Consider the following 26,988-nt stretch of genomic DNA (forward strand, 5'->3'; position numbering starts at 1 on the left):
GTTATCCGATAACTCATTCCGAGTACTCTCCCGAGTTCCGAGTACTCATTTTTCCGGAACCAAACCAAGTTAGACCGATTTCCGATTTTTACAACCTTGCTAAAAAGTAAGTCTGTTTATCTTTCTTTTCTTCTACAATACAAAATCTCTCAGACGGGAAAAGTAAACCCACCTGAAATTTATATCAAAAATCAGATTTTCCCATATAAATCCTTCTATACTTCTTCCTCTCTTCCTGTATATACTGCTGATTATGTAACAATTTGACCATCCCCGTGCAAGATGGTATTTATGTCGCAGTAAATTTATAATAGTAAATATTGTAAAAAAGACTAATTTAAAGTGGGATTTGCATCTTACCTTTACATTCCACGCAAATTTGTAGAGACACACATATGTTTATTCTATGTACCATGTACATTGACTAATTAAAGAGTGCAATGTTTTGACAGTATAGAAACCAGGCCAAGCAATTGACTAGCTTTTCTGATGTTGAATCCCTAGCCAAAAGATGAAGACTTCACCAGCCATGGAATTTATTCAAACCCAAATCAGATAACATCACTAAGCATGCATCAATTCAATAATCTCCAGCAAAATATCCCTTAGAATTCTGGTAAATCCTGCAAGTCCTCAGCTTTTATAAGAAGATTATACCAAAAGTCCTTGCCATCATTCCTTTCCACATCTTTTGATTCCTGATCCGGTTCGAACCACATTCTTAAATCATGATCAGGAATCTTCGACGAATTTAAATTTTCATGCTTAACAATATCTTGAGTCAGCATGGCCTTTGAGTATGTGACAGATGAGAGTTCACTAGAACTCTGCTGTGAAATCGATCCGCACCCAAATCTGACAATCTCATTTTGGGACTGAGGTTCGAATTCCTTGATTTTCTGTCTCTTGGACCCTCTAGTGGATTGATAGTTTTTGAGCCTTTTCTTTATGCGAGTATGCCAAACATTTTTAATTTCATTGTCGGTTCTTCCAGGTAATTTAGCCGCCATGGCGGACCATCTGAAAATCAGTCCAAAACCATGGATTCATAATGTGCAAGTGCATGCTATAGTGGTCTATTTAGTAGTGGACAATAGAAAAGGTTAAGCAAATCCTATAGATAATCATGGCACACTAGCTTAAGTAGATATGGAAATTTTTTCACAGGAGTATTCTACATAGCAATAATTTTACAATTGGAATATAACAAATCAAGAAGTATGATTCAGATATCGAATCTTATCATAAGCTCTAATTATTCTATGTGCCCACATTATATATATTGCCTATTTTTTGGTTCCCATATGCAGTGAAACAGAATCCCAAGAACTTGTCAGTTTTAGCTTCAAGCGATTACACTTTTCAAATTTATGGTCTGTATAAGTTAAAGTTATAACGAAGTTTTCCATGCATGATGTGTTTGTCTCGTTGTGTTAGTATAATATAGAGTCTGAGAGGGTCTGCATTTTGTATTTATTTATTCCGCAAAACAAATCATGTGTGAAATTTCATGTTTTCTATTTATTAAATTCTGCAAAGTGAACATAATAATACTAGTATTTGTCCTAAGACTCACCTGTTGCCGAGCAATTCGTGTAGCTTAATGATGGTCTCCTCTTCTTCTTTGCTGAAATTTCCTCTCTTGATATCAGGTCTCAAGTAGTTTATCCATCGGAGTCTGCAGCTCTTCCCACATCTCAGAAGACCTGAAAATAGAAATGCATGGAACAGATCAATAGATCAACATTCAATCCATATCACATAATTATATATAATTATATAGATCATTGAACACAATTATCAGATATGTAATTTGATATCAAATTTGCATGTCTTCAAGCAAAAGTTGGTTTTCGCGAGATTAAGGGTCTGTTTGAGAGTACTGTTAAAAACTGTCGTGGTGTAGAAAAAGGTGATAAAAGAAATGTTTTGTAGCAATCATATAGTTGTTTGGTAATATTTTTTGGTATTTGTATATTTTGAGTTCTGATATAAAAAAAATATTTGTGATAGAGGTTTGATTGTGAAATTTATGCATGCTACTGTCTTCAACAGATTAGCCTTCATAGCAGGACATTTTACACAAACACTAAACTTAAACTTCTGTATCCGTAGATCAAAGTTCTACGAACATTAATTATTTTTTTTTAAAAAAAAGAATAGCTATTGGAACACAATTACACAATTACCTGCTTGTTTTGGAAGAGCCCTCCAATTTGCATGGCCATTTTGTTGGACGTGAGAAACGAGAAGTTGATCTTCTTCCGGAGTCCATGGACCTTTCTTAAGTCCCATCTTATCGCAGCAAGGAGCTCTCACCATCTCTGCTACTATACAAATACTGATCTTGATCAATTGTGACAGTCAGTCTTTGTAATTTACACAAGCTCTCCCTTCTTATAATCCTGTCATTGACGACAGATAGGGAGAGACACACTTGGGTCACAGAGGATGAATTATTTATGCACTTCGCATATATATAATTAAGTTTCTACTAGTCTTGAGTGAAATTTCCAGGAAAGAGAATATATATGCATTTCTTAGCTTGTTTTTATAAGAAAATACTATTTTATAAGACAGCTTCAAGTACTTAGGTTTTAACAGAGATTGAGTTTTTATTGGTCAGTAGAATTTTAAGAGTGCTGAACACTAGAGTCCTAATCAATTGTCCTTTAGCGCTTTGGTAAATAAGAGATATTCGGAATCAAGTTTGAGATGATTTTTTTATTTTATGGTTGATGTTTCGTTTGGGAAAAATGTTTAATATTACGAAGACGTATCCCACTATTTTTAAGTTTTAGTAATTTTATCTGTTTTTATTTTATAATTAGAATAAGTTATAATATTATTTTAATTTAACACACAAAAAATATAACACCACTGAAATGGTAAGTTTTTATTTATATTATATAATATAATAAAAGAACAAGACATAGCGAATATTGAACTTGTTTTAAAGAATTCGATTTTAAAGAATTACCAATTTTACTTCATATTCTCTTGGTTGTTCCTCCATTTCAAATTAAATATTTGTTTTGACTTTTTCATTGAAATATATATATTATATAATTAAAAAAATAATATATATATATATTATTAAGAAACATACACACTTCATTTTCAATAATATTTTTCAGATTTTCAAAAAGTATACTTCAGCTAAAGTTGGACGTGATATGCCGACTCTGTTTAAGTAAGAGATTTACATGTTTGGAACACGCTGTTAGAAAACCTCAAAAACACAATCACTTTTTCCGCTGTTTCATATCAGTGGTTACTTGATGGATTATGAGCATGTTTGTCTCGTTTAAAGTGACGATCGACAGACTTTAAAAAACTTCACTAATCAGAAAAAATAGGTTTCAAATATATGCGAAAAAAGGAACCCCGGAATTTCAAGTCTCATTCAATTTGGGTGTGAAAAATATTGAGTAAACAAAAAAAAAAGATGGTCAATTACACGTGAATATTGGTTGTTCTTATTTTCGTGCAAGGCCAAATAAGACGGAGATGCTTGCCCTCTCATGTCTCCGCACACACTCTTTTCTTAGTACTTGCACTCTTCACAAAATGAGCAGAGGATACAGCTCTTTAGTAAGTCCTCCCTCAGTCCTTCCAGGAAATTTACGTACACTGGTTACACGCATTTTGAGGCTCTCGTAAAGTATAGTTCTATAACATTTTTTTTTTATTTATCTGAATAAAAGTTTAAATCTCAAACTTTTTCCAAGAATTATTTTAAAAATATATATAATATAATTATACTTTACAAGGGCCTTAAAATGCGTATCAAAAAGTAACGTAAAAAACCTGGTGGGACGGACATAGTACTAAACAGTAAACAGTGGAGAGAGGCAGACTCACGAATTTTCATAACACAAAGATATTAACAATTTTTTATAGCATAATTGATCGGGAGATAGACTATTAGAACTAAGAGCAGAACTAGACTTCAAGCATCTTGCGTCTCATTTACTTTACTGCATTTTAGGCATTGCAAACTAATTTAATAACACTAAAATCGGTCATAGTAAGTCATAATACACCTGTTCACACCAAATATAGTTTCACTTTTCCAAAAATACATTATGGATGTGGATGGTTATCGCCATCAGGTATTACATTGCTGTATAATCAAGCTAGGGGGGGGGGAGCGTTTACACATACATGTATAAGAATCTGCTAAATATATATAAATTTCGAACATGAGAAATAAGTTACAATGACTTGTTGAAGGTTACTGCCACTCCTAATGCACAACAATGTTACATGCAATGTTTGAATTTCGATTGCAAACTATGCAGCTATCTCATGCCCATATCAGGATCATCTTCATCATCAGGATCCAAATCGCTTGAAATCCTAAATTTTTTTCCATCTCGTGGCCCTGTTCTTCCCCTTTTTGGTTTTCCCCTACAGTTTAGATACCAAAAACACTAAATTCACATCTTAAAAAATCGTGTTACCTTAACTTGTTGCATAGATCCTAAATATTAAGACTTTAAACCTTGGTATTTATTCACACATGATATAGACAAAGTGAAAGTAAAAATTGGACTACAGAGGGATGAGATGTGTGCTTACGGTCCATTGGATGTTAGGGCTCCACCCTTCGGTCGACCCTGACCCAAATCTGACTTTCCGTCTATAGAAAAAGAGAAAGGAATGAAAATCATTTATATACGTACTGAGAAATGAAAGATATAATATATTCATTCTAAGACCTCACCTTCTCTTCCAATTCCTAGCTCTTCTGCCTGTACATAAAAAAATAAAGTGAATATTTGACAATGTGGATCTAACGAAAAACCCATAGCATCTCTAGTAGTCTAGTGCGGAAGAAATTCTCTATGAACATATCACTGGATATCCCAATCCAGGAACACTGGCATTAGATAGCTCTACTAGCACTATTATGTTGATAATTGATGAGCAGATCTACTACATATATTCATTTAGATTCAGAACTTGTTACAGTTATTCCAATTGACAAACTCTCTCGACATATATCTGACTGCACACTTTACTGAATCAAACAACTATTCTTTGCCATTCAAGGCTTTGTGGTGCACACATTTTTTTATAAATAAGAAGATAAATTTGTATGTGAATATATTATTTACTTGTCTACCATCAATACTCTACTTTCATCACTTTCAGTCTTCAGAGGAAGCAACATGCTTGGCTTTCACTTATAGACCTAATCCTACTGATGGCTATTCCGGATTATGTTCATGGGTTTGCCATAATGCTAATTTATGGTCAACAACTGTACAATGTGTAATACATGATGTCTAAGGATCATATGAGTCGCCAACGAGTCCTGACTCATGATAGCTGAGACGTGATTTCCTCCACTGGCTCTGTGACTGAGCGGTACAGCTGTATTGCTAAGAATTCTACACAAGGACTGGTTGGAAAGGGTAAATCTTAACAGACAAGGTTGCTAAAATCTAAATGATAGATTGGCAACCATAAACACAGGAAAGGGCTTCAGTAAGATTAAAATTGCAACCAATACAGCTGCAAGTTTGACATCAACAAAATCATGGTATCCAACAGATATCCAATTGATTGAAAATAGTTGTCAAGGCATTGCCTAAGCGGCTAGGTGACAGAAAATGGCTAGGCATCCGAAACGCCTTAGTTTTCACCTAAGTTTGTATAATTTCATTTCGACCCAGACCACCTTACCCAAAACTATAATCTTCATCTACAAATACCCACCTCTCCCCTTTGTATTTTTCACTTAGTTTTTAGAATAGAACAGCCATTAGTTAATTAATATTTTTAATTTCTAGATCTCATTTCTCTCGCTTGTAAACACATTTTTAATTTAATAAAATCTTCATTTTCGCTCTGATCTTGTCTTTTAGATCTACTTTTACATTCACGCCATAAGCCCCATTAAAGATCCATTATAATGGTGGGTTCATGAAAGTGATTTAGCAGCTAAATTCCACGGGGGCTCCGATATATAATTAATTTGTTTATAATTCTCTCCTTTTTTTTACACATTGTTTTTATTTAATTAGTTTATTAATCGAGATGTGCTGTTCATTCCAGTGATTATGTGTGTGCGCCGGACCCTTCCCCCGTCCTTTTCTCTTCCACTCGCACCTAACCATTTCCACCGCTGCTCACACACAAAACCACATGATCTGAAGCTTTGTTTATTTACTAGTCACCGCCGCTGTTTGCATTCCCTTACATGATCGCTTTCATTTTTTATTTGTTTTTGTTAACTTGATTTTGCTTAATCATTTTTATTTTCATTTTTTTTGTTTAATATTTTTTTTGGTAATTGATTAAATAGACTTACATTTAGGTTTGGTAATTAGATTAATTTACATAACTTAATTGTTTGTAATACTAAAAAAATATTAAATTCATCTCAAAATTAAAATTTTCTAATTCAATTCAATTAAATATTAAGGATTTACGAATATAATTCTAGTCCTTGCGGTACGAACTTCACATACTTTAAAATGTTAAAACGATGATCGTGCACTTGAGATATTTTTTGCACATCAACTCCGCTATAGAGGCAATAACTTCACAGGTATGATTGATCACAAAATAAGTAGTATAAATTGTTTACAAAATTTGTAGTATAGCATTAAGCTAAAAATATAAATTAGAAAATCCAAGATCCAGATTTTTAGACATACCGCAGGTGAGGTAACTGAAGAAAGTGAGAATAGCCTATCCTCAAGCTGAAACTTCTTCGATCTCTTCATGCTGTGCAACAATGATATCCAAAAGTTATGCCATTAGATAATACAATCAAGGATGTCTTATCTTAAACAACAAATAGAGCTTGGAAAGAAACGATATGACTAACATGAATAAATAGGTTGTGGATGCCAAGAAGTGAGCATTACGAATCCGGTAAAAAGGATTCTATCTAGGGGCGAGCAGAGAAAACCGAAACCGCAAAAACCCCCTAAAAAAACCGAAAAACCACACCGAAAAAAACCAAACCGCAAATAAAACCGAAAATAACCGAGATAAAAAACCGAAATTAGTGGTGCGGTTTTATTTTCGGTTTTATGCTAAAACCGCACCGAAATTAACCGAACCGAAATATATGTATTTAAATATATATATATATATATATATATATTATTAATAATAATAAGGACCTTAGTCATTTTTAAACTTCACATCTAATTTTATATGGAGGTTCTTCTTCCATACTTGCATACTTGCTGAGTCACTTAAATAACCGGGCATCCAAATATTCGGACGAGCTCTTGATCGTAAACTAGGGCTATTGTGATTTGCCGCAAACCAGAAATATTTCCGTTAGTCTGCTAATCAAATTTTATTATGAAACCTATTCTATTATTTATGTACTTTTTGAAAACTTTTTATTTGAATTTCATGATTAGTTGATTTTAGGTAATTTTATTGACTTGACATCATCTAATTTCTTGTCAAAATATGTATGTTTTAGTTTTTATTGTGTATTAAAGTTTTTTAGATAAAAGTATGTAATGTTTCCTATATCCTCATATAGAAACAATAGTAAATAGTAACCGAACATATTGTACATATTCATGAAAATTTTATATTGTTTTTAAAAAATCATTATGCACAAGAGTAGCAAATAATAGTGGAAAAACTGAAAAAAAACCGCAACCGTCTAGTGGTTAACCGCAACCGAAAAGCTGTTTTAATTGGTGCGGTTAAGGTTAATGATGATTAACCGAACCGAACCGCATTCATCGGTTTGGTAACGGTTAATGTCCGGAACCGCATCAAACCGCACCATGCACACCCCTAATTCTATCAGTTGTAACTAAACTACACATCACACTGATGTGTGTTTATTGATTTTTATAGAATCTCAAAAATATGCCCAAAGAGCCTAATAGCCTATATTAATCAACATTGGCAGAGGGGAAAAAAAATTAGTTAATTGAGTTGACCATAAATGATAATCCAGAGTTACTAATTTAGACATTAAGCATTGCAATAAGTAGCTTTCAAGCCATTAGTCATGACTCGGTACAGGAAAAGACTAAAGAAATTCCCAACTGCCCACACAACAAAATTTACAACAGGGTTACAACCTGCGCAGGGAATATGCACTACCTCGTAAAACATTATATCTCGGAGATCACACTTAGGTCTATGTAAATTACAGTATATGTAAATTATTCATATGTTTTCGAACATTCCAGGCGTGTTCTTTTTATTTTATTTTATTTTATATAGAGCCCTGTTAGTGAAGCAGGGATCTCTTAGTCATTGATTTTTCCAATAGGGGATATTAATGAATGAAAATTAAAGTACTAGTTCATTATCAACTGTTATTATCTAGATTTAAGAAATAATTCTATACATTTTTAGGTAAATGCTACTATCTCTTGAAACATTCTAAAGTTGGTTATTAACATTAGCAGTAATCTTTTGTGCAGTAATTTTTAGAGCTTTGAGTATTTTGTTTGGGACAACTGATTTCAGATTTCAATTAAGTTTCACTATCATTTAGTTTGCTTCCATCCAATTTATGAGATTAAGACTTGATTTTAGCCAGACTCAACTGGAGATTCCTAGTGAATATGACGCACAAAATTTGAAAATATTAGCAAGCATTTTTTCAACACAAAAGATGAAGTGTCAGTGTCGAATTGCCAGTATCAAGTGCGATTGTTGAGTGCCTGATCCTTTTTTCTCGATGCGAAACACAGAGTTCGCATAACTTATGAATATATCATCTGACTTGCCCATTGGACTGTATTAGCTTCTCTATTTCTTCAAGTACTTTAAGCCTCTTTCATCTCTTCTTTATCTATTTTCTGGCCTTCTTAAAAACATGTGAATTTCTGGAATTATAATAAAGTCTAACAAACATGCAAATTAGACATTCTTTGACAGTGGAATCAACATACACTATGCTCATTAACAGAGCAAACAACAAAACATATATTTTAACAGCATATCCAACATAAACTAGGAAATAAACCTTAATGATGGGGAATAAAACTAAAACTAGAAACATTCATACTTCGTGGTGTTTTTCGTAGACGAAAGAAAACCTTCAAAACCCCTCCAGATATTTCCGAAATTGCTTGATTCTTGTAAGTAGCTTGTCTCTAACTCATAGACCTACAGCAACCCCACAAACAAAGTTCCAAATTCACCCTTATATTCGACTCTAAACAATGAAACCAACAATACATAACTTAAAAGGAAAAACATTCATTAATGGGTTCAAACACAAATACTACATGATAGTAAACTAACAATCCATTCTGCACTGCAAATATAATTTCGAACCACAAAATTTGTATTAAATATTTTTACATCTTCCCCACAAAATGTGAAATAATATTTTGGCATCAAATATCACAGAACACAATATACAAACACATTCTATATAAATTAAAACATGCGTACTTGTTTTTCGATAGAACGAAGCTCTTCCTGCAGCTTCTGCCTTTTCCCCAGAATCGAAGTAAGCATGGCTTTAGGGTTGTTTTGCCCTCTTTGCCCTAACACCCATCATCAAAGATTACATTTTTACACACAATTTGTTCAACTTTTGTTATGACAACAATATAATTACAAATAGGGGGGACAATTAGAGTACTTTTTACCTTGAGAATCCATTGTTTGTGCCAATTCCGGGCCGGAGTTGAGTTGCGAAGTCGTTAAGTCGATTGAATTGAAAAGTTCACTGTGAAAAAAGATGAAATTGAAGGGAAATTGGGTTGTGTAAATTGAATTCTAGGGTTAGGGCAACCCTAATTGATTCGAAGAGAATATAATGGGCGTATCTTATTCTTTGCGTATCGGATTAATGAATTAATTAATCATTAAATAATTGCCTCCTAATTAGATATTCCTAATTCTTTTATAATTCTACTGAAATTACATGAAATAAAATACTACTCAAAATAGTATTTTTATTTTGTCGGGAAAGGAGTTCTGATCATATCTTGTCTAAATATTTTTTTTTTATATTTAGTTGCAAAAATGTGTTGATGAAAATTGCAAAAATGTAAGAACGGTTTAACTTAATTTATAAGAAATCATTATTCTTTGTAAGTGAATTTTTTTTGATTGAAAATAATTTTTAATTTAATTATCTAGATAACTTTATGATAATTATAATTTAGTAGATATAAAAGCTATTAATTTCACAGGATAGCTAATAATATTAACTATTATTGTTCAAATTTCAAAGCGAAAAGAAATTATCAGAAAAATTAAATTTTAACTACTCAAATGTAATTATAATGCGGATATTGTTATTAAGACTTAGAACTTTAAATTTGCAAATTGAAATGAGCTCTCACTCTTTAAAATTTTTAGAAATCTCATATTTCTCTTTTATTTTTAAAAAGTATCATGATTTATGTATTATATCTTGTTGGCAAGTATATATAGGACCGTTGCTTGTTGGACTAACCTTATTTTCCGGAAATAAAATCTTATTTTTGAAGAAAATTGTATAAATTTCAATTTGTTGGAAATAAATCTATATTATTTTGTTAAATAACGAATATAAAATAACTCTCTAAGATTTATATCCGAAAAAATTATTGAAAAATAATTTTTTTTAAAAAATAAGAGCTTTGTTTTTACGAGAGGTGCCCAAACATGCGCATAATATAATTCTTTTTTTAAATGAATTAGCACCATGATTGTATATTATAAAATTCCTTAGCACAAACAGTGCAGTATAACCACAAGTAGTCAAGTTGATAACCATGCAATTTATGACAGCACAGTAACGAGTTAACTAGTGTCCAAATACAGAAGAAGATTTGTATAAAAGGAGAAGTGGGGGAGCTGTGTTGGCATCTACCAATGAATCAGTGTATTATTCCACCCCTCTTCACCTATTTTTGCTGTCACCATCAATATAATGAATTACAGATGGACTTATATCTACTACTTATTTGTTTTTTCTTTTCTACTTGTCTGTGGTGGTCCTGTGGATATTATTGTTTATTATGTGTTTTCTTTTTTTTTTTTGGGATTTCTGCAACTTACTCATGTCATACAAGCCTACTGCCTGCTAGTTAGTGCTACTATATTAAAGTTGCTGTTTTCTACACTTCTTGAATTATTTGATGTTGTTATAAACTGTTTTCTGCATCTGGGTTGCTCTCTTTTGTGTATTTTTGACTTTTCATCTGCTTAATTTGGTCAAAGTTTTGAACTTTTGTTATGGTGTAGTCGTGTTTTTAAAGATCTGAACTTTCTGGTAGAATTGTAGAATTGGGCTGTGTTAAGCTTGTATAACAGGTAGCTGTTGAAATTGAAGTTTTTGTTTGCAATTTTTTGTCTTTGGGTTTCATTTCATTTCTAAAAACTTACTTGGGTTCTTGCATATGGGAATGTTAGGTTTTAGTTGATCTTGGATTTGGAGGAGTTTGAAGTGAAAAGATATATACTGAAGTGAAGGATTTAAGTTGGTGAAGATGGATGGGAAGTGTAAGACCATTGTTTGGTTTCGGAGGGATCTTAGGATTGATGACAATCCTGCCTTGGTTGCCGGTGCAAGAGATGGTTCCATTCTGCCTGTGTTTAGATGGTGTCCACAAGAAGAAGGGCAATTTTACCCGGGACGAGTTTCAAGGTGGTGGCTCAAGCAGTCTCTTGCACATCTCCAGCAATCCATGGAGTCCCTTGGTGCTAAACTTGTCCTAATCAAAGCACAAAGTACTTTTAAAGCTCTTTTGGAATGCATCAGTGCTGTTGGGGCAACAAAAGTAGTATATAATCATCTTTATGGTATGATTAGTTCTGCTTCTCCTGTTTTGTTTTACACTTATTGGCTATCTGACCCTCACTATTTTGTTTCAAGCGCTATTAGTGGTTACGTATATATCTTAATTTTAGGAAGTAAGTTCACTTTATTTTAAGGGATCTGAACTCAACATGCCACAAGTCATTATATATGTTAACAACTCTATATATGCGTCAAGATACTTAGAGATCAAAAGAGGTCTCAGCGGAAGCTCTGGCTTGTTTATATTATTATTAGCTTTAAATACACAACCTCATTTTACAGCAATTAGTTATGTACCTGTAGAAGTTTATGCTGTCATTAATATGATCATCCTAGTGTGATAGAAAGTTTAATGCTTTACCCACACTGGGATGCAACATTATTTTTCGATATTAAGAGATTAGACATGTTATCTCATACAAACTTGTCATCTCATACGCATGTTATCTCATACAAACTGGTTTGTAATCTTTAAATAAAAAATTGTTATGTGAGTAATGTATGTTAAGTTGGAATGGAAGTTTCAGATCATTTTCTTATTAAGCGGTAAATGCCTGTAATAGATTAAAACGTGTACAGTAATGTGACTAGTACAGTTACACTGTATGGGTTTTCATGTGTTCTCAACTACTCTGAAGTCTGACCTCATATAATGCTATTTATATGTAAACTTAAGTAAACACAATATAATGCTAAATCTGTTAATTTTCTGCTAGAATGCTAAACTTTGAAGTACTGTAATTTAAGATTATGTTTGTTTGCAAGCAGTGTAATCCCTTTCTTCAGACTTCACTATTTAATATACTCGTTTTATCAGATACTTGATCACTAAAAATAATCCTATGAACAAATTTTTATCACTTTCTTGTTAGTTTTGGGGGTAAAGTTTAATCTCATCCCCTCGCTAGGTAATATAATCCCAAAAAATTGAACTTAAAAATTGGTTGAGAATCTGTCCATAAGAAAATTTAGGGTTTAATAGAAAATTAGAGTAGATAAAGTAGCAGTACAGCTGCTCTTTCCCCACCTCTGGCTCCGGATAGCAATAACATAGGTATGTTCAAACATTTGCTCATACCTTGTAGAATCAATTGCACACGTCTGCTAGACTTTGTAAAAATCTGGGGAAGTCTCAGTCTGCTATTCACGCCTGATTGAGTAGCTTAAAGGGAGGCAGGTGGAGTGTGTAGATGGGCTTTGAACAAGAGCTGGCCATTCTTTTGTCAGAGTGTAAAGAAATATAATCTGGAGAGAGAAAAATCGAAGGACATGCAAGATGTCCCCGGAAATTTAGCCGATGAAACTTTAATGTCTGTAAATAGAAATCATGTAACTGAATTGCAAGTGCATCACCTAAAACAAACAATATTTAAACCCAAAATAATAATCATAAAGTTCTTTAATTAAATTAGTAAACCTTACAAAGAAAAAATATAATAATAAAAGATAGTACAAAGTAAACCTCAAATCACAAGGGATCCCTTAAGTCCTTAACATGTAGCACATTATAAATTGTATTGAGAATACACAACATAATTAAATAGAAGGGAGTTAAGCAAGACACTAAAACTTTCAGAAATAAGTTCACCATATCGAAACTCTAGAACATGTACAATTCATCAAAATATAAGCATATACCATAAATCAGTCGCTAACAGAAAACATATAACATTATGTTTATATACAAATTCCATAAATCAGTTCAGGTACGGTGATCGAACATCCAGTATTCAAAACATTCACAATCAACACTCTACAATAATTCAAGCCGCAAAACATATCTATCTCTAAGTATTATATATGTAGCCTAGGTAGATCAGCTAGTTTACAAGTTCTGAAATCAAGCATTGGACCTTTCTAATCAAGAAATTTGTTAGGAACTTGATAAATGAGTACAAAACAAGTATACAACACATAATATATATTTTCTAATTAACATAAAGACAAGAGATCAACAGTTATATATATTGAAACTCGAAAGATGAATACGAAATCTTACGGTAATTGGAGATCCAGTATTGAGCACACTTTGACCTTTAACAAGCCCTTCCGTACCATCCATAGCATTAGACCTCACCATAATCTCCCCCAAGTGCTGCACAACTTCCAGAACCAACCGGATCGAGTGATCCATCACCTCCCACACCGTCTATATTGGTGCCAATCCGTCGTCAAATTTCACATCCATGATGGCCATTCTTTAAATATATAAATATATAATAATAATACCTGGACTCGGTGGATGACATTCCCGTGAAACAAACAGAGGGACTGGAAAATCAAGTGATGCCTGTGTGGTGGAAATGGTGCTCCTAGTGGTAGGATAAGGTCCAGACTTTATAGTTCAATTCTCATCTCCCCTCCCCATACTTGAAAAAACATGAACTATCAAAAAAGAAAAGAAATACTAGCTTACTTATGCAACTAAGCCATTTATTAGTCTTAACATGTACTCAAGGATACTTTGGAAACCATTGGTAGAAGTTTACTCTATTAGAGCAAGTCTGGTGCAATGCTATTCTTGGTTCTATAGCTACAATTTGGTACCTAAGGCAAAGCAACACAACTTTTTGGTACCAAATGAAACAACACAGCTCCTTGGGAGTTTCATATTTGGATCCAAATATGATAAACATACCTGGTTCCAAATTTGAAACTAAGGAAGAATTTATGCATCCTTGCCACATCATCATTGATCAATAACTAAATTGGAAGGGAATTAGTTAAAGAATTACTCTCTCCGTCCACCCAAATGGTTACACTTGGGTTGGGCATGGAGATTAAGAAAATGAGTGAAGTAAGGAAGAAAAAGTAAGAAAAATGAGTTGATTGATGGGACTGATTGTTAATTAATGTATAAAGTAAGTAGTGGATTTTGTTAATTTTTTACTATTTTCGGTAAGTTTTGAAATGTAAAGAATCGAAAGGGACATCCAAAAAGGAAAGTTAAAGAAATAATTGGGACATACTCAACGGAGGAAGTATTGTATTGTACATCAGCAAATACCAGAAACAAATGGAGTAGGGATAAACTTAAAAGAGTTGGTTAAATTTGAAACTAGTGTGCAACTAACATTGGAATGCACCTTTTATTTTAGCACCAAAAAGTGTTTTAGGACGAAAAAAGACTTTTTGTGCTATATTATAGCTATAGCTATAGCTATTTTGCATCTAGCAATGGACTTGATCTTAGTATTAGCAGCAGGGCACTTCTATGAAGTACACATCCCCTCACACCCGATCACAGTCTCTAAATTGGAATAATGAGTTCCAGCCCATGGTCTCTGGGGTAGGATGATGAGATAATATCCTCTTTAGGAATTATTTTAGGCTTCTCGTGTTTAATTATAAAATACTCCTTTGAGGTCTTTCTTATTTTTTTATTATTTTTTCAGATCCCGTTTCACTTGTTCGTGATCACACAATCAAACAAAAGCTTGGGGAACTTGGTATATCAGTGGAAAGCTATAATGGAGATTTGTTGTATGAACCATGGGAAATATATGACAATGATGGACATGCCTTTACAACCTTCAATGCATACTGGGAAAGGTGCTTAAAAATGCAGAAAGAACCGACATCTCATCTTCCTCCATGGCAATTAGTTCCAGTTGAAGGTACTCTAATAGTGTAATGCAATGTTTATCTAACTTGCATCTTGTTTTGTAATTGAGTTTCCAAGACTCCTACTGTTTAGACCGTTAACAAAGTTGTGGGGATAAATGACTGCATTCTCAGAGTTTAAATATTTTAGCATCAAATGAAGAAAGAAAAGCTAAATAAGTAACTGCAATATCTAACTGGATTTTAATGTGCAAATTACAGGAATAGTAAGCGATTGCTCAATTGAGGACCTGGGTCTGGAAAATGAAATGGAAAAATCTAGCAATGCTCTATTAGGCAGAGGATGGTCTCCAGGTTGGAGCAATGCCGATAAGGCTCTAAACACATTTGTTGAACACAATCTGATTGACTACTCAAAGGATAGGGTAACAGTTGCAGGGAACTCGACATCACTCTTCTCACCATATCTTCATTTTGGGGAATTGAGTGTGAGGAGAGTGTTCCACTGTGTACGTATGAAGCAGATATTGTGGACAAAAGAAGCAAATAGTGTTGGACAAGAGAGCGTTTCCCTGTTTCTTCGGGCTATTGGGTTTCGAGAATATTCTCGTTACATTTGTTTTAACTACCCATTTACTCATGAAAGATCATTGCTAAGCAACCTGAAGTTTTTCCCTTGGCAAGCGAATCAGGACCATTTCAAGGCTTGGAGACAGGGTCGTACTGGTTATCCATTAGTTGATGCTGGTATGAGAGAGCTTTGGGCAACAGGGTGGATGCACAATAGAATAAGAGTGATCGTTTCCAGTTTTTTTGTAAAATTTCTGCTTCTACCATGGCAATGGGGAATGAAGTACTTCTGGGATACACTTCTGGATGCAGATTTGGAAAGTGATATACTTGGTTGGCAATACATATCAGGGAGTTTGCCAGACGGACATGAGCTTGAGCGTCTAGATAGCCCACAGGTGAATTGTGATTTCTTTTCTGTAGAATATTAATTAATACCTGTTGACATGTACACAAGGTGTTAGCCAAAACTACGAAAGAAGGTCTATATGTCTTGGTACCTATATAGTTGTGCTATCATCATATACCTCAAAGAACTGTTCCATTTATTATTGCTATAAAATCATTTAAATGCAAGTAGACCAAAGGATTCTCCCTTAGTATAGTGGTAACTCCCTTGCTCAAATTTTGTCAAAGAAAAGGGGTGTTTGTGTGTTTAATTATATAAAACAAAAGGTCTTTCTGGTGTGTGCCCATGGGCACACACTAACAACTACATTTTGTGAAATGGAGGGTTTTTACTGGTCATGTTTTTTGTGCATATGCAGGGGGGCCATGATTATTAATGAGATTTAGCCAATAGAAGTCCTCCACCTACTCAAAAAGTGGTTGTTAGTGTGTGCCCATGGGCACACACTAGAAAACCTGTAAAAAAAATTAATTAATTCAATATGAGGCTAATTTTTAATAAAATTTATAAACAGCATTCAGTACTAGCATATTTATTTGTAAGTTACTGTACGGTGAGGTTTTCTGCAAGTACCTAGATAATTGCTTTTTCTCCTTTTCCTTCCATTTTCAGTTTTGACTAAGTAGATGACTTGCTCATAATTCTCAAAAAACCACAAATAAATTTGTAGTAAATTGTCATCTTCTTCTTGATGTCATTATTAGCTATACTCTTACGAATACAGTAGCTGTGTTTATCTTTTTTGGGTAAGGTCAATTACAAGAAATTCAAATACTCAAGCAGACATGTGTCTCCCCTAAGACCTCAACCTCTTGTTACCAAAGGTGGAGGGTCTCCACTAGGCTACAATTCTATGGATCTAAATAATCGAGTTTATGGTGCTATTTACTGAAACCTCGGATCTCATAACTTAATTACAATACAGGTCCAGGGATTTAAATTTGACCCTGAGGGTGAATATGTGAGGCAATGGCTGCCTGAGCTAGCAAGAATGCCCTCTGATTGGATCCATCATCCCTGGGATGCACCTCCTAGTGTACTTAGATCTGCAGGGGTGGAATTGGGATTGAACTATCCAGTACCTATTGTTGACATTGACTTGGCAAGAGACCGTTTATCTGACGCTTTACAGATTTTGCGGGAAAGAGAAGTTGTTTCAAGAGCGGAGAAATCTGGTGGAAATGATGAAGTTGTTGGGGATAACTCTGACTGTATTGACAATTTAGCAATTCCAAAGGTTGTTCTTAAGGAGAGGGCTCCTTGCTCTGCGACTTCTTCTCACGATCAGCAGGTACCTTCAATGCAAAATTTTAAGACTGGCTTCTCTAGTCGCAAGCGATTACTCCCTGTTGAAGAAGGAAATCTTAAAAAGAACATGAAAATAAGTAATAGTGAAGGTGAAACATCAAAGATGGATGATGACTTGTGCTCCACAGCTGTGTCGTCTTCATCAAAGAAGCAGACAACTTGTAGCAGGACTTCCTTTTCGGTTCCCCAGTCCTCTTCAGTATCTTCTGATCTAAAGCAGCCATCCAATGTAGAAATAGATATGGAGAATAGTTCAGGCAATTAAGGTAAGTAACTTGCCATTGTTTATGGCTTAGAGCTTATGTTTCCACGAGTTTCTTATATCTGTAACTTGCACGATAGGTTTCTCTTACAGAATGTTTATATTTATTGACATGTAATGTGCAGGACTAAATAAACCTAGAATACGAGCCCCCTTATAAGGTTATAGTTCATAGACTTTGCAGGTCATGTTTGCCTTTATAATATCTTTGCTCGCAATTTGATCTCCTTCGTAATAGAATCTATATTACTGTTCTAGTGTGATTTACCCAACAGCTTCATTAGAATAAAGTGGAGGGAACATATTACATAACACCATAAGGAAATCTTTCCATGAGAAAGTTAAAGAAAGACCAGATATAGACAAATATGCATGTCAAAAAACCTCCAGTCCTGGAGGACAGGGTTCTTATTCGGTTGCACTACTGTCCTTTTTATTCAGTTCAGGATTTCATAAGGGTAATGACATTTTTCCCAACCGCTCTTTCCAAATTAAGTCCTCTGTAATGTATCCCATGTAATTTTTTTTTTTTGTTGAAGTAGGTTATGAGCTCACTACGCAATACTCCATCTGATCTTGGTCTTTCTTGAAACTTGTCATCTTTGTAAAATGTAAGTGCAGTACGTTGCATTGATGTGCAGGATACGTGGGAGTATGATGGTTTAGCATCTGATTTCCTCTTAGCCGTGTATGCACGGAAAGAAAAGGATTGTTGGAGTTGCTTCTCTTTCCCAGCTGTGAGGTTGTGTATATTTATTCTGTTGATTACACGGTCCAGTGTGTTGTATCATTCAAATTTGAGTAGCAAGACGGAACCAAATATGCAGCAATGCCTTTGTGTTTGACATTGTGGATGTTTTCAGTAGTAATAAGTGACACAATGTATTCAAATACAGTGATTCTGTATATTACATATGGTATAATTTACATGTTTGTAGAACATATGCAGAATGTGCTTAATGGAAAGTTAGACTTTTAGCAGACTTTGTATGGTTCAGTCTCATTATAAACTAGTGCTGGTTACTGACGAGGTGTCTGCTTCATTATTAAATTTTTTTAACTGGGATCCAAATATCAAACTCATGTGTTAGGTTTTTTTTAAAAAACAATTTAAGAACACCAGTCCCACTTGCACGGTAAATCATTTTTTACACTCTCGAGGATACCCATCGAAATTCTTTTTACACTTTCGAGGATACCCATTTCCGATTCTCAATTCAACCCACGATCCAAATCCCCGTCGACAAATAGCAATTTGGGTACAATATTGAGCTGATTATTTTGCTATTGGGTACAATATTGAGCTGATTATTTGTCAAAGAACTCACCGATTTTCAACAGCCACTTTCAGTCCATCTTTTAATCTAGCATTTATATTTTGCTCTTTCAAAATTTTAACCAAGTGATCAATGCTTTTGCAAGACATCATCATTGAGATTGTTAACTGCAGAAGACAGGCTACAATGGATCATCAACTCAATTTTGATAATATGCAAATGGATTCCAAACGACCTCATCTATTTCAATATCCATCCTAAATGTGCAACATTAACATGTATTATATTATCGGAAGACCAATTCATGATCACCATGAAAGAAAGATTAGACAACTATCCTCTCAAAAAACAAACCAGAGACTGTCACTCATCTATTGCAGAATCAGAAAAATCAAGAACCTGTAAACATCTTACCCTTTTGAAGACTGAAGCTCTGCTTTCGGGAGGATGGACTGGCTTCAAAAACCAAAAAACTCGGGGTAAATGGGTTTGCTAGAAGATGCCTGCTTTTAAGTGATTACCTGAGTAATCTATGATGAGTAAATTATAAACATTAGGACAAACAGTGACCACATGCATCACATTAAAGTGCAAAGCACAGCATCAACAGCCTAAACTTTAGTTCCTAACAATGTTTTGATTTCCCCATTATCATTTAACTTCAAAAAGAAAAAAAAAACACAACAGTTTTCTTGTCAGGGTAGACGATCTTTGTCCCTTGCCAAAGCAATTTGCAAACATTGAAAAAGAAACGCTAATTACAACCCTCCAACTCTGTCTATCATCAGGAGGTTTGTGCTATATTTCAATCTGCCAAAGAGTGCTTCCGGTGATCTGATCTTCAAGCAAGAAAACTCCAGTTTCTTTGACAAAAGGCTTTCTCTATGTACCACAGATCCCAAACAGCATCCTTAAGAGACATCGGATATACATTAAGATGTTCATCATACCTTCGCACCCACAAAAAAAACTACATATTAGTAAAGCATAGTACTAAAATTCAGTATTGAAATATATTTTGCCCAGCAGTGCTAGCATCTTTAAGCTTTAAGCAGCAGTGCAGCACTAGGCAAGGACGGGTTGCACATGCTTCTATAGCAACACTTAAAAGCACTAGAGAAAAGGAAAAACTAATGATTATAAGGGGATCGCTGATTCAATAACATTGGGTGTGGTTGGGGTGTATGAAATTTACAAAAAGGATAAATTTCGCACTAGTGTACAGGCAAACATTAAAAAATTTCATTCCTTCCTCCTTCCCATTCCTAATATTCTAATCTGCACTAAACCCCTAATTTGAGTGGGAATGCTACTCCTTTTTTAGAAGCTCATCATATAATTTGCACCTCCTAATTTTTGGTGCTACTCTTCTCTCTCAACTCCAACTTTTCTCCATTGATTTTGTTGACAATGTTAAATTACATACCAACCAAATCTCTAGAGGTTTGGACTGAAGCCCATATGATATGGATGACATTCAAACTATGCAAAAGTAACTACAATAATATTCATGGATGTAAGCACATATACTTATCATTGCAGCAGAGACCCGGAAAAAAACACATGTATGCATCCAGAATAATTTATATTGACTCATTAGAAGTAATAGCAGTCACTGGTTTGAAGCAAACAAATATTTCTCAGCAAGTAAATTATGGTTAAAAATCTCAGACTCCAAAAGGCTAATGACTTATCCTCCAACCTACAATTGGTTGAAGGAATCATGAAATTCTTCCTACCATTATGGCCAATTTATTCATGTCTTTGAATTCTTAAAGTGATCTTAACCCCGCCACTATGACAATGGATGCTCTTTCGGTTTTACAACCCGTCTTCTTTCTTAAGTAAAGCTTGAACCCACCAATATGACAACCGACAATAAATGCTTCTTCCTTCTTTCTAACTATCTTCACAAATATTATCACAGAAAATTGTCTTCACATCTTTTCGTCCCTTCACTTTCATATATTCTAACTTTTGGTCTTTTCCCTACATTTTCCTTTCCACACAACAAAACAGGCTAGTTTCTAATTTACATGCATCACTGGCACTATCATTTCACTTGGTATATTAATAGCCTGTTTGTCTGAGCTTAAGATTGTGACTTATGACTTAACGTGACTTAATGCAATAAGCTAGGAGTTTAACATGTCTTGATAATTTTGACTAATTAATAACTTATGGGTTATCAAAAATGTAATAATATAAATAAAACTTATGGGTAATTTATGACTTATGGGTAAATTTTATCAAAAAAGTTTAATAAAATGAAGTCGCTGAAAAAGTACCTCAAACTAACTTCTTACTTAAAAGAAAATATACCTTGTTTTTAATAAAAGGGCTTCCTTGCTTAGTCGTTGTAGTACTTCCAAACCCAAATTTTGGCTTCTTTTCTGCAGGCTTTAATATTTGGAACGAGCACATCAATGTCTCATCCACACTCATCATAGCACCAGCATTATCAAATTCTCCACAGTAATTAGGAGCTGAAAATATAGTTACGAGTTGTCTATCCGCAAAAAATTCATATCCATCTTCTACAACCTGCAAAGAAGAAGTGAGCGTAAAGAAACTGGGATCCTGACTTCTGGTGACATATAAATACATAAAAAGACCCAATATCGACCTGGTGAGCGCGGCATATAAGGTCAAGATCCAGCTTCTGAAGAAATTCCGTCACCTTATCAGCTCCAAAGGTAAAGGAAACCCCCCTATCATTCATTCCCCATCCCTTTACATCGTTAGTAGGGTCTGACCACAGTAGATCACAGAGCAATCCACTATCTGGCACATCCGTTGGCCGCTTTAAGTTCCTGATTTGATCCAAATGAGTCAAGTCTGGAGAAAGGCCCCCATGCATACATAGTATCTTTTCATCAATGAGAGCAGCCACAGGTAAGCAGTTAAAACAATCTGTGAATACTTTCCAGAGCCTCACATTGAATCTTCGCTTACACTCATCATAGAATCCATATATACGATTAACAGAGGCACATTCATGGTTGCCCCTCAACAGGAAAAAGTTCTCTGGATACTTTATCTTAAATGCAAGGAGAAGGCATATTGTTTCCAGACTTTGTTTCCCACGGTCAACATAATCCCCCAAGAATAAGTAGTTGGATTTGGGAGGTAAACCACCATACTCAAAAAGCCTCAGTAGATCAGAATACTGACCATGTATATCTCCTGTGGAAATGTAAAGACGATGTATTATAAGAATGCACAATTCTAGGACCTGTACAAATTAAAGAATGTGTTCTATATCTGTGTAACACTTCAGTGGAGAAGTTTGTACATATTATCAATAATACTGTACCATTATTTAAGGACATATTAAAGTCCTCCATAATGTTAGGTATACATATAAGGAAGAATATCTTCATTCATGGGATGACCTAATAAAGAAACAAGAAAAGTTGCATGTTTTGATTTTTCCCGTCTCGTGCATTACATGACACTATACATTGTAAGATTTGACAGCATGTTATATACACGGAGTAAAGATGACAGTAAGTCTAAAAGGGGCATATTATTTAACGTCTCTAGGTGAAAATAATTTAATGCACATTTTAAGGCTCAACCCGACCTCTCCCGCACAACCCCTAATACCAATTGACCTCTAGTTGATTGGCTAGTCAGAAATTACCCATAAAAACTTATAACAAGAAAACAACAATACAACAAAACTGATATTAGACTGGCTTCACATTCTGTACCTGGATGATACAAACTTATCAAAAAGTATAAAAAGCTATATTTACACAAAATGCCATGAATTTCTATTATTATACAAGGAAACAGCTCTTTTATATGCCGTAGCTGATGGTTTGTTTAACGTCATCTGTCGGCAACAAATGGAGCACACTTACTTAGTCTGCCTAGACTATCAATTATCAAATATATGTTCTCCACCATATTTTGCAATCTGACACGACTTTCCAAAGTAGATAGACATGACGTACTTGCATATCTTGTCGCATCTAATTTCACACAAATATACAAAAACCTTAGACTTCATACTGAAAGTTAAAAAAGGGTATGAATACAATTTAGTTGGTCAAAATTGCTCATCAACTTAGAACAAGAAGAAAACAAAATCTGAATTTACGTCATCCTTCAGCAGCATATAAAATTGATGACTATCCCAACTATAAACCTATGCAGAAGCTCTCAACCATATCTTGTAATCTGCTGTGACATACCAAAGAAGAGATGAACACAAAACATTGTAATTTAATTTTAACAGCCCAGTTCAAGGAAGCTCATTTAGAAAGCACCAACTACGTTAAGCATGCCAGTAAGTCTAAAAGGGGCATATCATTTAATGTCTCTAGGTGAAAATAATTTTTTGCACATTTTAAGGCTCAACCCAACCACTCCCGCACTACCCCTAATGAGTACCAATTGACCTCTAGTTGATTGGCTAATCAGAAATTACCCATAAAAACTTATAATAAAAAAACAACAATACAACAAAACTGATATTAGACTGGCTTCACATTCTGTACCTGGATGATACAAACTTATCAAAAAGTACAAATTTAGAAGTTATATTCACACTAAATGCCATGAATTTCTATACTTTTACAAGGAAACGGCTCTTTTATATGCTTAGCTGATGGTTTGTTAACGTCATCTGTCGGCAAGAAATGGAGCACAATTACTTAGTTTGCCTAGACTGTCGATTATCAAAAATATCTGTTCTATACCATATTTTGCAATCTGACACGACTTCCCAAAGTAGATAGACATGAGATACTTGCATATCTTGTCATATCTAATTTCACACAAATATACAAAAACCTTAAACTTCATACTGAAATTCAAAAAAGGGTATGAATACAACTAGTTAGTCAAAATTGCTCATCAACTTAGAACAAGAAGAAAACAAAATTTGAATTTACGTCATCCTTCAGCAGCAAATAAAATTGATGACTATCCCAACTATAAACCTATACAGAAGCTCTCAACCATGTTTTACAATCTGCTGTGACATTCCAAAGAAGAGATGAACACAAAACATTGTAATTTAGATTTTAACAGCCCAGTTCAAGTAAGCTCATTTAGAAAGTACCAACTACGTTAAACATAAAAAAGACATCTGCACAAACAACAAAGAACTAGCAAATTCCAACACAAAGCATTCAAGTCCCATAATCCCCTAATTACGAACAAATAAACTTAAAAAAGTTAGTTACAGAAATAAAAAGTCCAATCGAGTATAACATTCGATGGACAGTTCCACACGACATTTAAATTGACCTATTACCATCTCCAACCGCAACAACCTTCATAAGTTTCTATGTGCCCACCATATCTTAGCAGCTCAAATCAGTACTTCTACCACACATTACTAGTTCCAACAAAACACAAACATAAATACACAATCAATAACACACAGAGCAAATAATCAACAAACCAACCAAACAAACCATAATCATAACATAACATCAAAACCCCACATAAATTCTCACAGACCCACAATCCAAAAATCTCAAAACCCCCAAAACCCACGTCAACAAGAACAACACAAATTCACAAAACCCCATTTCACAAAACCAAAAACCCACAAAAAAAAACACAAAATCACCAACAAAAAACCCAAAAAATATACCACAGATCTTGATAGGAGCCTCAAGCTCCAACAAATTAGGCTGCTGCATAAACACATCTTTACTCTGAATACAAAGCTGCCTAATTTCAGACTCCGACAGCTGCACTTGTTTCCCCGGCTTGCCTCTCACTTCAAGCAACCTATTAATTATCCCATCAAGAGCCGCCGCTTCCATCCTCGAACTCAAGAGGGGTTCAAGAAAAGGGTAGAAAAAGAAAGATAAAGCTGGGTTTGTTGAAATTAGTACTCAAAGTAGCAAAACAAAGAGGAGTGAATTGAGGGTGTAAATGGAATTGGGGTTTTAAAACATTCGTTTCTATCGGTGGATTAGCCGCTCATGATAAAAGTGAGAAAGAGGGATTCCATTGAGAAGAAGAGAAAAGAGATGGTGGGCACGTACATTATACACACATTTTATATGGAACAACGCGGACAAGTCAACGCTGGTCTTCGACTGGGCTCATGTTTTCTAGGCTCGTCCATGGATATTTCTATTTTTATTATTTATTATTATTATATTTATATTTATTACTCCCTCCGTCCCGGTCAATAGTATACATTGGGGGACGGGGGCGCGGCACGGATTTTAATGCTTTAATAAAACATACTTCCGCAACTTATTTTTAAGATTTTCTTTTTCTGTATAAAAATATAAATGTTGTATTTTTATACAGAAAAAGAAAATTTGAAAAATAAGTTATGGAACTATGTTTTATAAGAGCCTTAAAATGCGTGTCGAGCAGTGAAAAAGAAACGTATACAATTGACTGGGACAGAGGGAGTAACTATTATCAAAGTTTTAGGGGGTGTTTGTTTCCGGCTTAAAAGCCGGATTTCTGGTTTATAAGTTAGAAGCACTTATTTCGTACAATTTGTGTAAAAAGTCAAGAATCATTTATAAAAAGCTAGGAATGCTAGCTTTTGTTTCAGGGTTTCTATTTATTTCCCAAACACTTTAATCACTTATAAGTCTTAACTTACTTCTAACTTCTGCTCCACTTTTTTATTTTAAGCAAGAAACACTTATGTTAAGCTCACTCAAACGATAAACCAACTCATCTTTCAAACCCCGCTTATTTCACTTATTTTGAAAAATTATTTAGGTTAAGAATTTCTTTTTTCCAATTTTCTATTATTGTAAAAATACTATAGTGTCAATTTTTTAACTTTACAAAACTTTTTATTCTGAAAAACAGAGGTTTTCTAAATTGGAAACATGTTTTATAATGTTTATGTGTTTTTAAACCACCTCCCAAGTCCCAATTTATAAAACGGAGGTATTACTGCAAATGAATAATATCTCTCTGTTTTTAGTACTATTTTAGTTATAATTCTATTACAAAATCTTCCAACATTTTTAAACACAAAAGAGGAAGTCACATTAGATATTTTAATTACAAGTCACGATAAAATATATTATAAAAATAATTAACTACATCATAAAAACAAAATACACAGAAGAATGTGAAATGCAATCCTGCCGATTTAGAATAATGTCAGACGCTCACAGGGATTTCATTTGAATCAAGAATCTGGGATTTTATTTCCAAAATTGCAAATCCAAATTCTTAATTTGGTAATAGAAATTTCAAATCCACGAAAGTCAAATTAAACTTAGAGGCTGGTATTGTATCATGACTTTTAATGACAAATTTTGGGAGGATGACTTTAATGGATTTTATAGACTTTTAATGACTCTCTTTGACTTCTTAAGATTTCAAAAATAATTCATGACTCCCGAGACAATGACTTTTAAAAACTTTAATAGACTTTTTTTTACAAATTCATGACTTTGAAATACTTTAATAGACTTTTATTAAAATCATAAATAGCCTATCTGAAATCCTATAGACCTTTTGCTATACCCTCTCGATCTTCTGCTATACCCAAGTTGGGTGTATGTTCACAAATCTGGCGACTACAAAGTCGAGTGGGTGTATGTTCACAAATCTGGCGACTACAAAGTCGAGTACAAGGTATTATTGCTGTATTATATATACTATAATACTGTTTACTGAATCATATTTATAAACATAATGTTAATTGTGATCTTGTATCATATTATCTTTAAAAAAGGCAAAAAAATCCAAACTATGCAAAACATTACCCAAGCATTTACTCTTCTTTGTATCATTACTGTGCGGAAGGTAATATTAAAAATCAACGCTTGCTAATGAAGCAACAAGTGGTCAAGTACAGGTGAATTACTCGTATCCTTTGTGGCTTGTAAAA

General features: G+C 34.1%; 4 protein-coding genes across 9 annotated transcripts; 1 reads left to right on the top strand and 3 right to left on the bottom strand.

Moving 5' to 3' along the window:
• Positions 1-239: 239 nt before the first annotated feature.
• LOC108198920 (transcription factor MYB4-like) lies at positions 240-2,495 on the bottom strand. The gene is made up of 3 exons (XM_017366689.2): positions 2,190-2,495; positions 1,577-1,706; positions 240-1,020 (listed from the first exon to the last, which is right to left on the bottom strand). Exons 1-3 carry the CDS (start codon positions 2,320-2,322, stop codon positions 606-608), a joined length of 678 nt encoding a protein of 225 aa, XP_017222178.1. The 5' UTR covers positions 2,323-2,495; the 3' UTR covers positions 240-605.
• A 1,554-nt stretch (positions 2,496-4,049) lies between these two features.
• On the bottom strand, positions 4,050-9,802 carry LOC108197322 (uncharacterized). The gene is made up of 7 exons (XM_017364905.2): positions 9,609-9,802; positions 9,409-9,503; positions 9,017-9,117; positions 6,672-6,741; positions 4,730-4,757; positions 4,585-4,645; positions 4,050-4,413 (listed from the first exon to the last, which is right to left on the bottom strand). Exons 1-7 carry the CDS (start codon positions 9,619-9,621, stop codon positions 4,305-4,307), a joined length of 477 nt encoding a protein of 158 aa, XP_017220394.1. The 5' UTR covers positions 9,622-9,802; the 3' UTR covers positions 4,050-4,304.
• Positions 9,803-10,760: 958 nt separating this feature from the next.
• LOC108199533 (cryptochrome-1) lies at positions 10,761-18,848 on the top strand. 6 transcript variants are annotated; one of them, XM_064082835.1, is made up of 6 exons: positions 10,761-10,834; positions 11,365-11,754; positions 15,148-15,369; positions 15,578-16,284; positions 17,221-17,869; positions 18,507-18,848. In XM_064082835.1, the coding sequence occupies exons 2-5, from the start codon at positions 11,442-11,444 to the stop codon at positions 17,866-17,868; spliced, it is 1,890 nt and encodes a 629-aa protein (XP_063938905.1). In that variant the 5' UTR covers positions 10,761-10,834; positions 11,365-11,441; the 3' UTR covers position 17,869; positions 18,507-18,848. The 6 variants fall into 6 exon arrangements, with proteins under 6 accessions (XP_063938905.1, XP_063938907.1, XP_017222868.1 ...); XM_017367379.2 differs by lacking the exon at positions 10,761-10,834 and adding an exon at positions 10,890-11,265; XM_064082836.1 differs by lacking the exon at positions 10,761-10,834 and adding an exon at positions 11,021-11,038.
• Positions 18,849-19,695: 847 nt separating this feature from the next.
• On the bottom strand, positions 19,696-25,201 carry LOC108199749 (serine/threonine-protein phosphatase PP1). The gene is made up of 4 exons (XM_017367702.2): positions 24,757-25,201; positions 21,769-22,328; positions 21,465-21,686; positions 19,696-20,092 (listed from the first exon to the last, which is right to left on the bottom strand). Exons 1-4 carry the CDS (start codon positions 24,929-24,931, stop codon positions 20,087-20,089), a joined length of 963 nt encoding a protein of 320 aa, XP_017223191.1. The 5' UTR covers positions 24,932-25,201; the 3' UTR covers positions 19,696-20,086.
• Positions 25,202-26,988: the final 1,787 nt, after the last annotated feature.

The sequence above is a fragment of the Daucus carota genome, chromosome 8 (assembly GCF_001625215.2).
Source record: "Daucus carota subsp. sativus chromosome 8, DH1 v3.0, whole genome shotgun sequence".
Lineage (NCBI taxonomy): Eukaryota > Viridiplantae > Streptophyta > Magnoliopsida > Apiales > Apiaceae > Daucus > Daucus carota.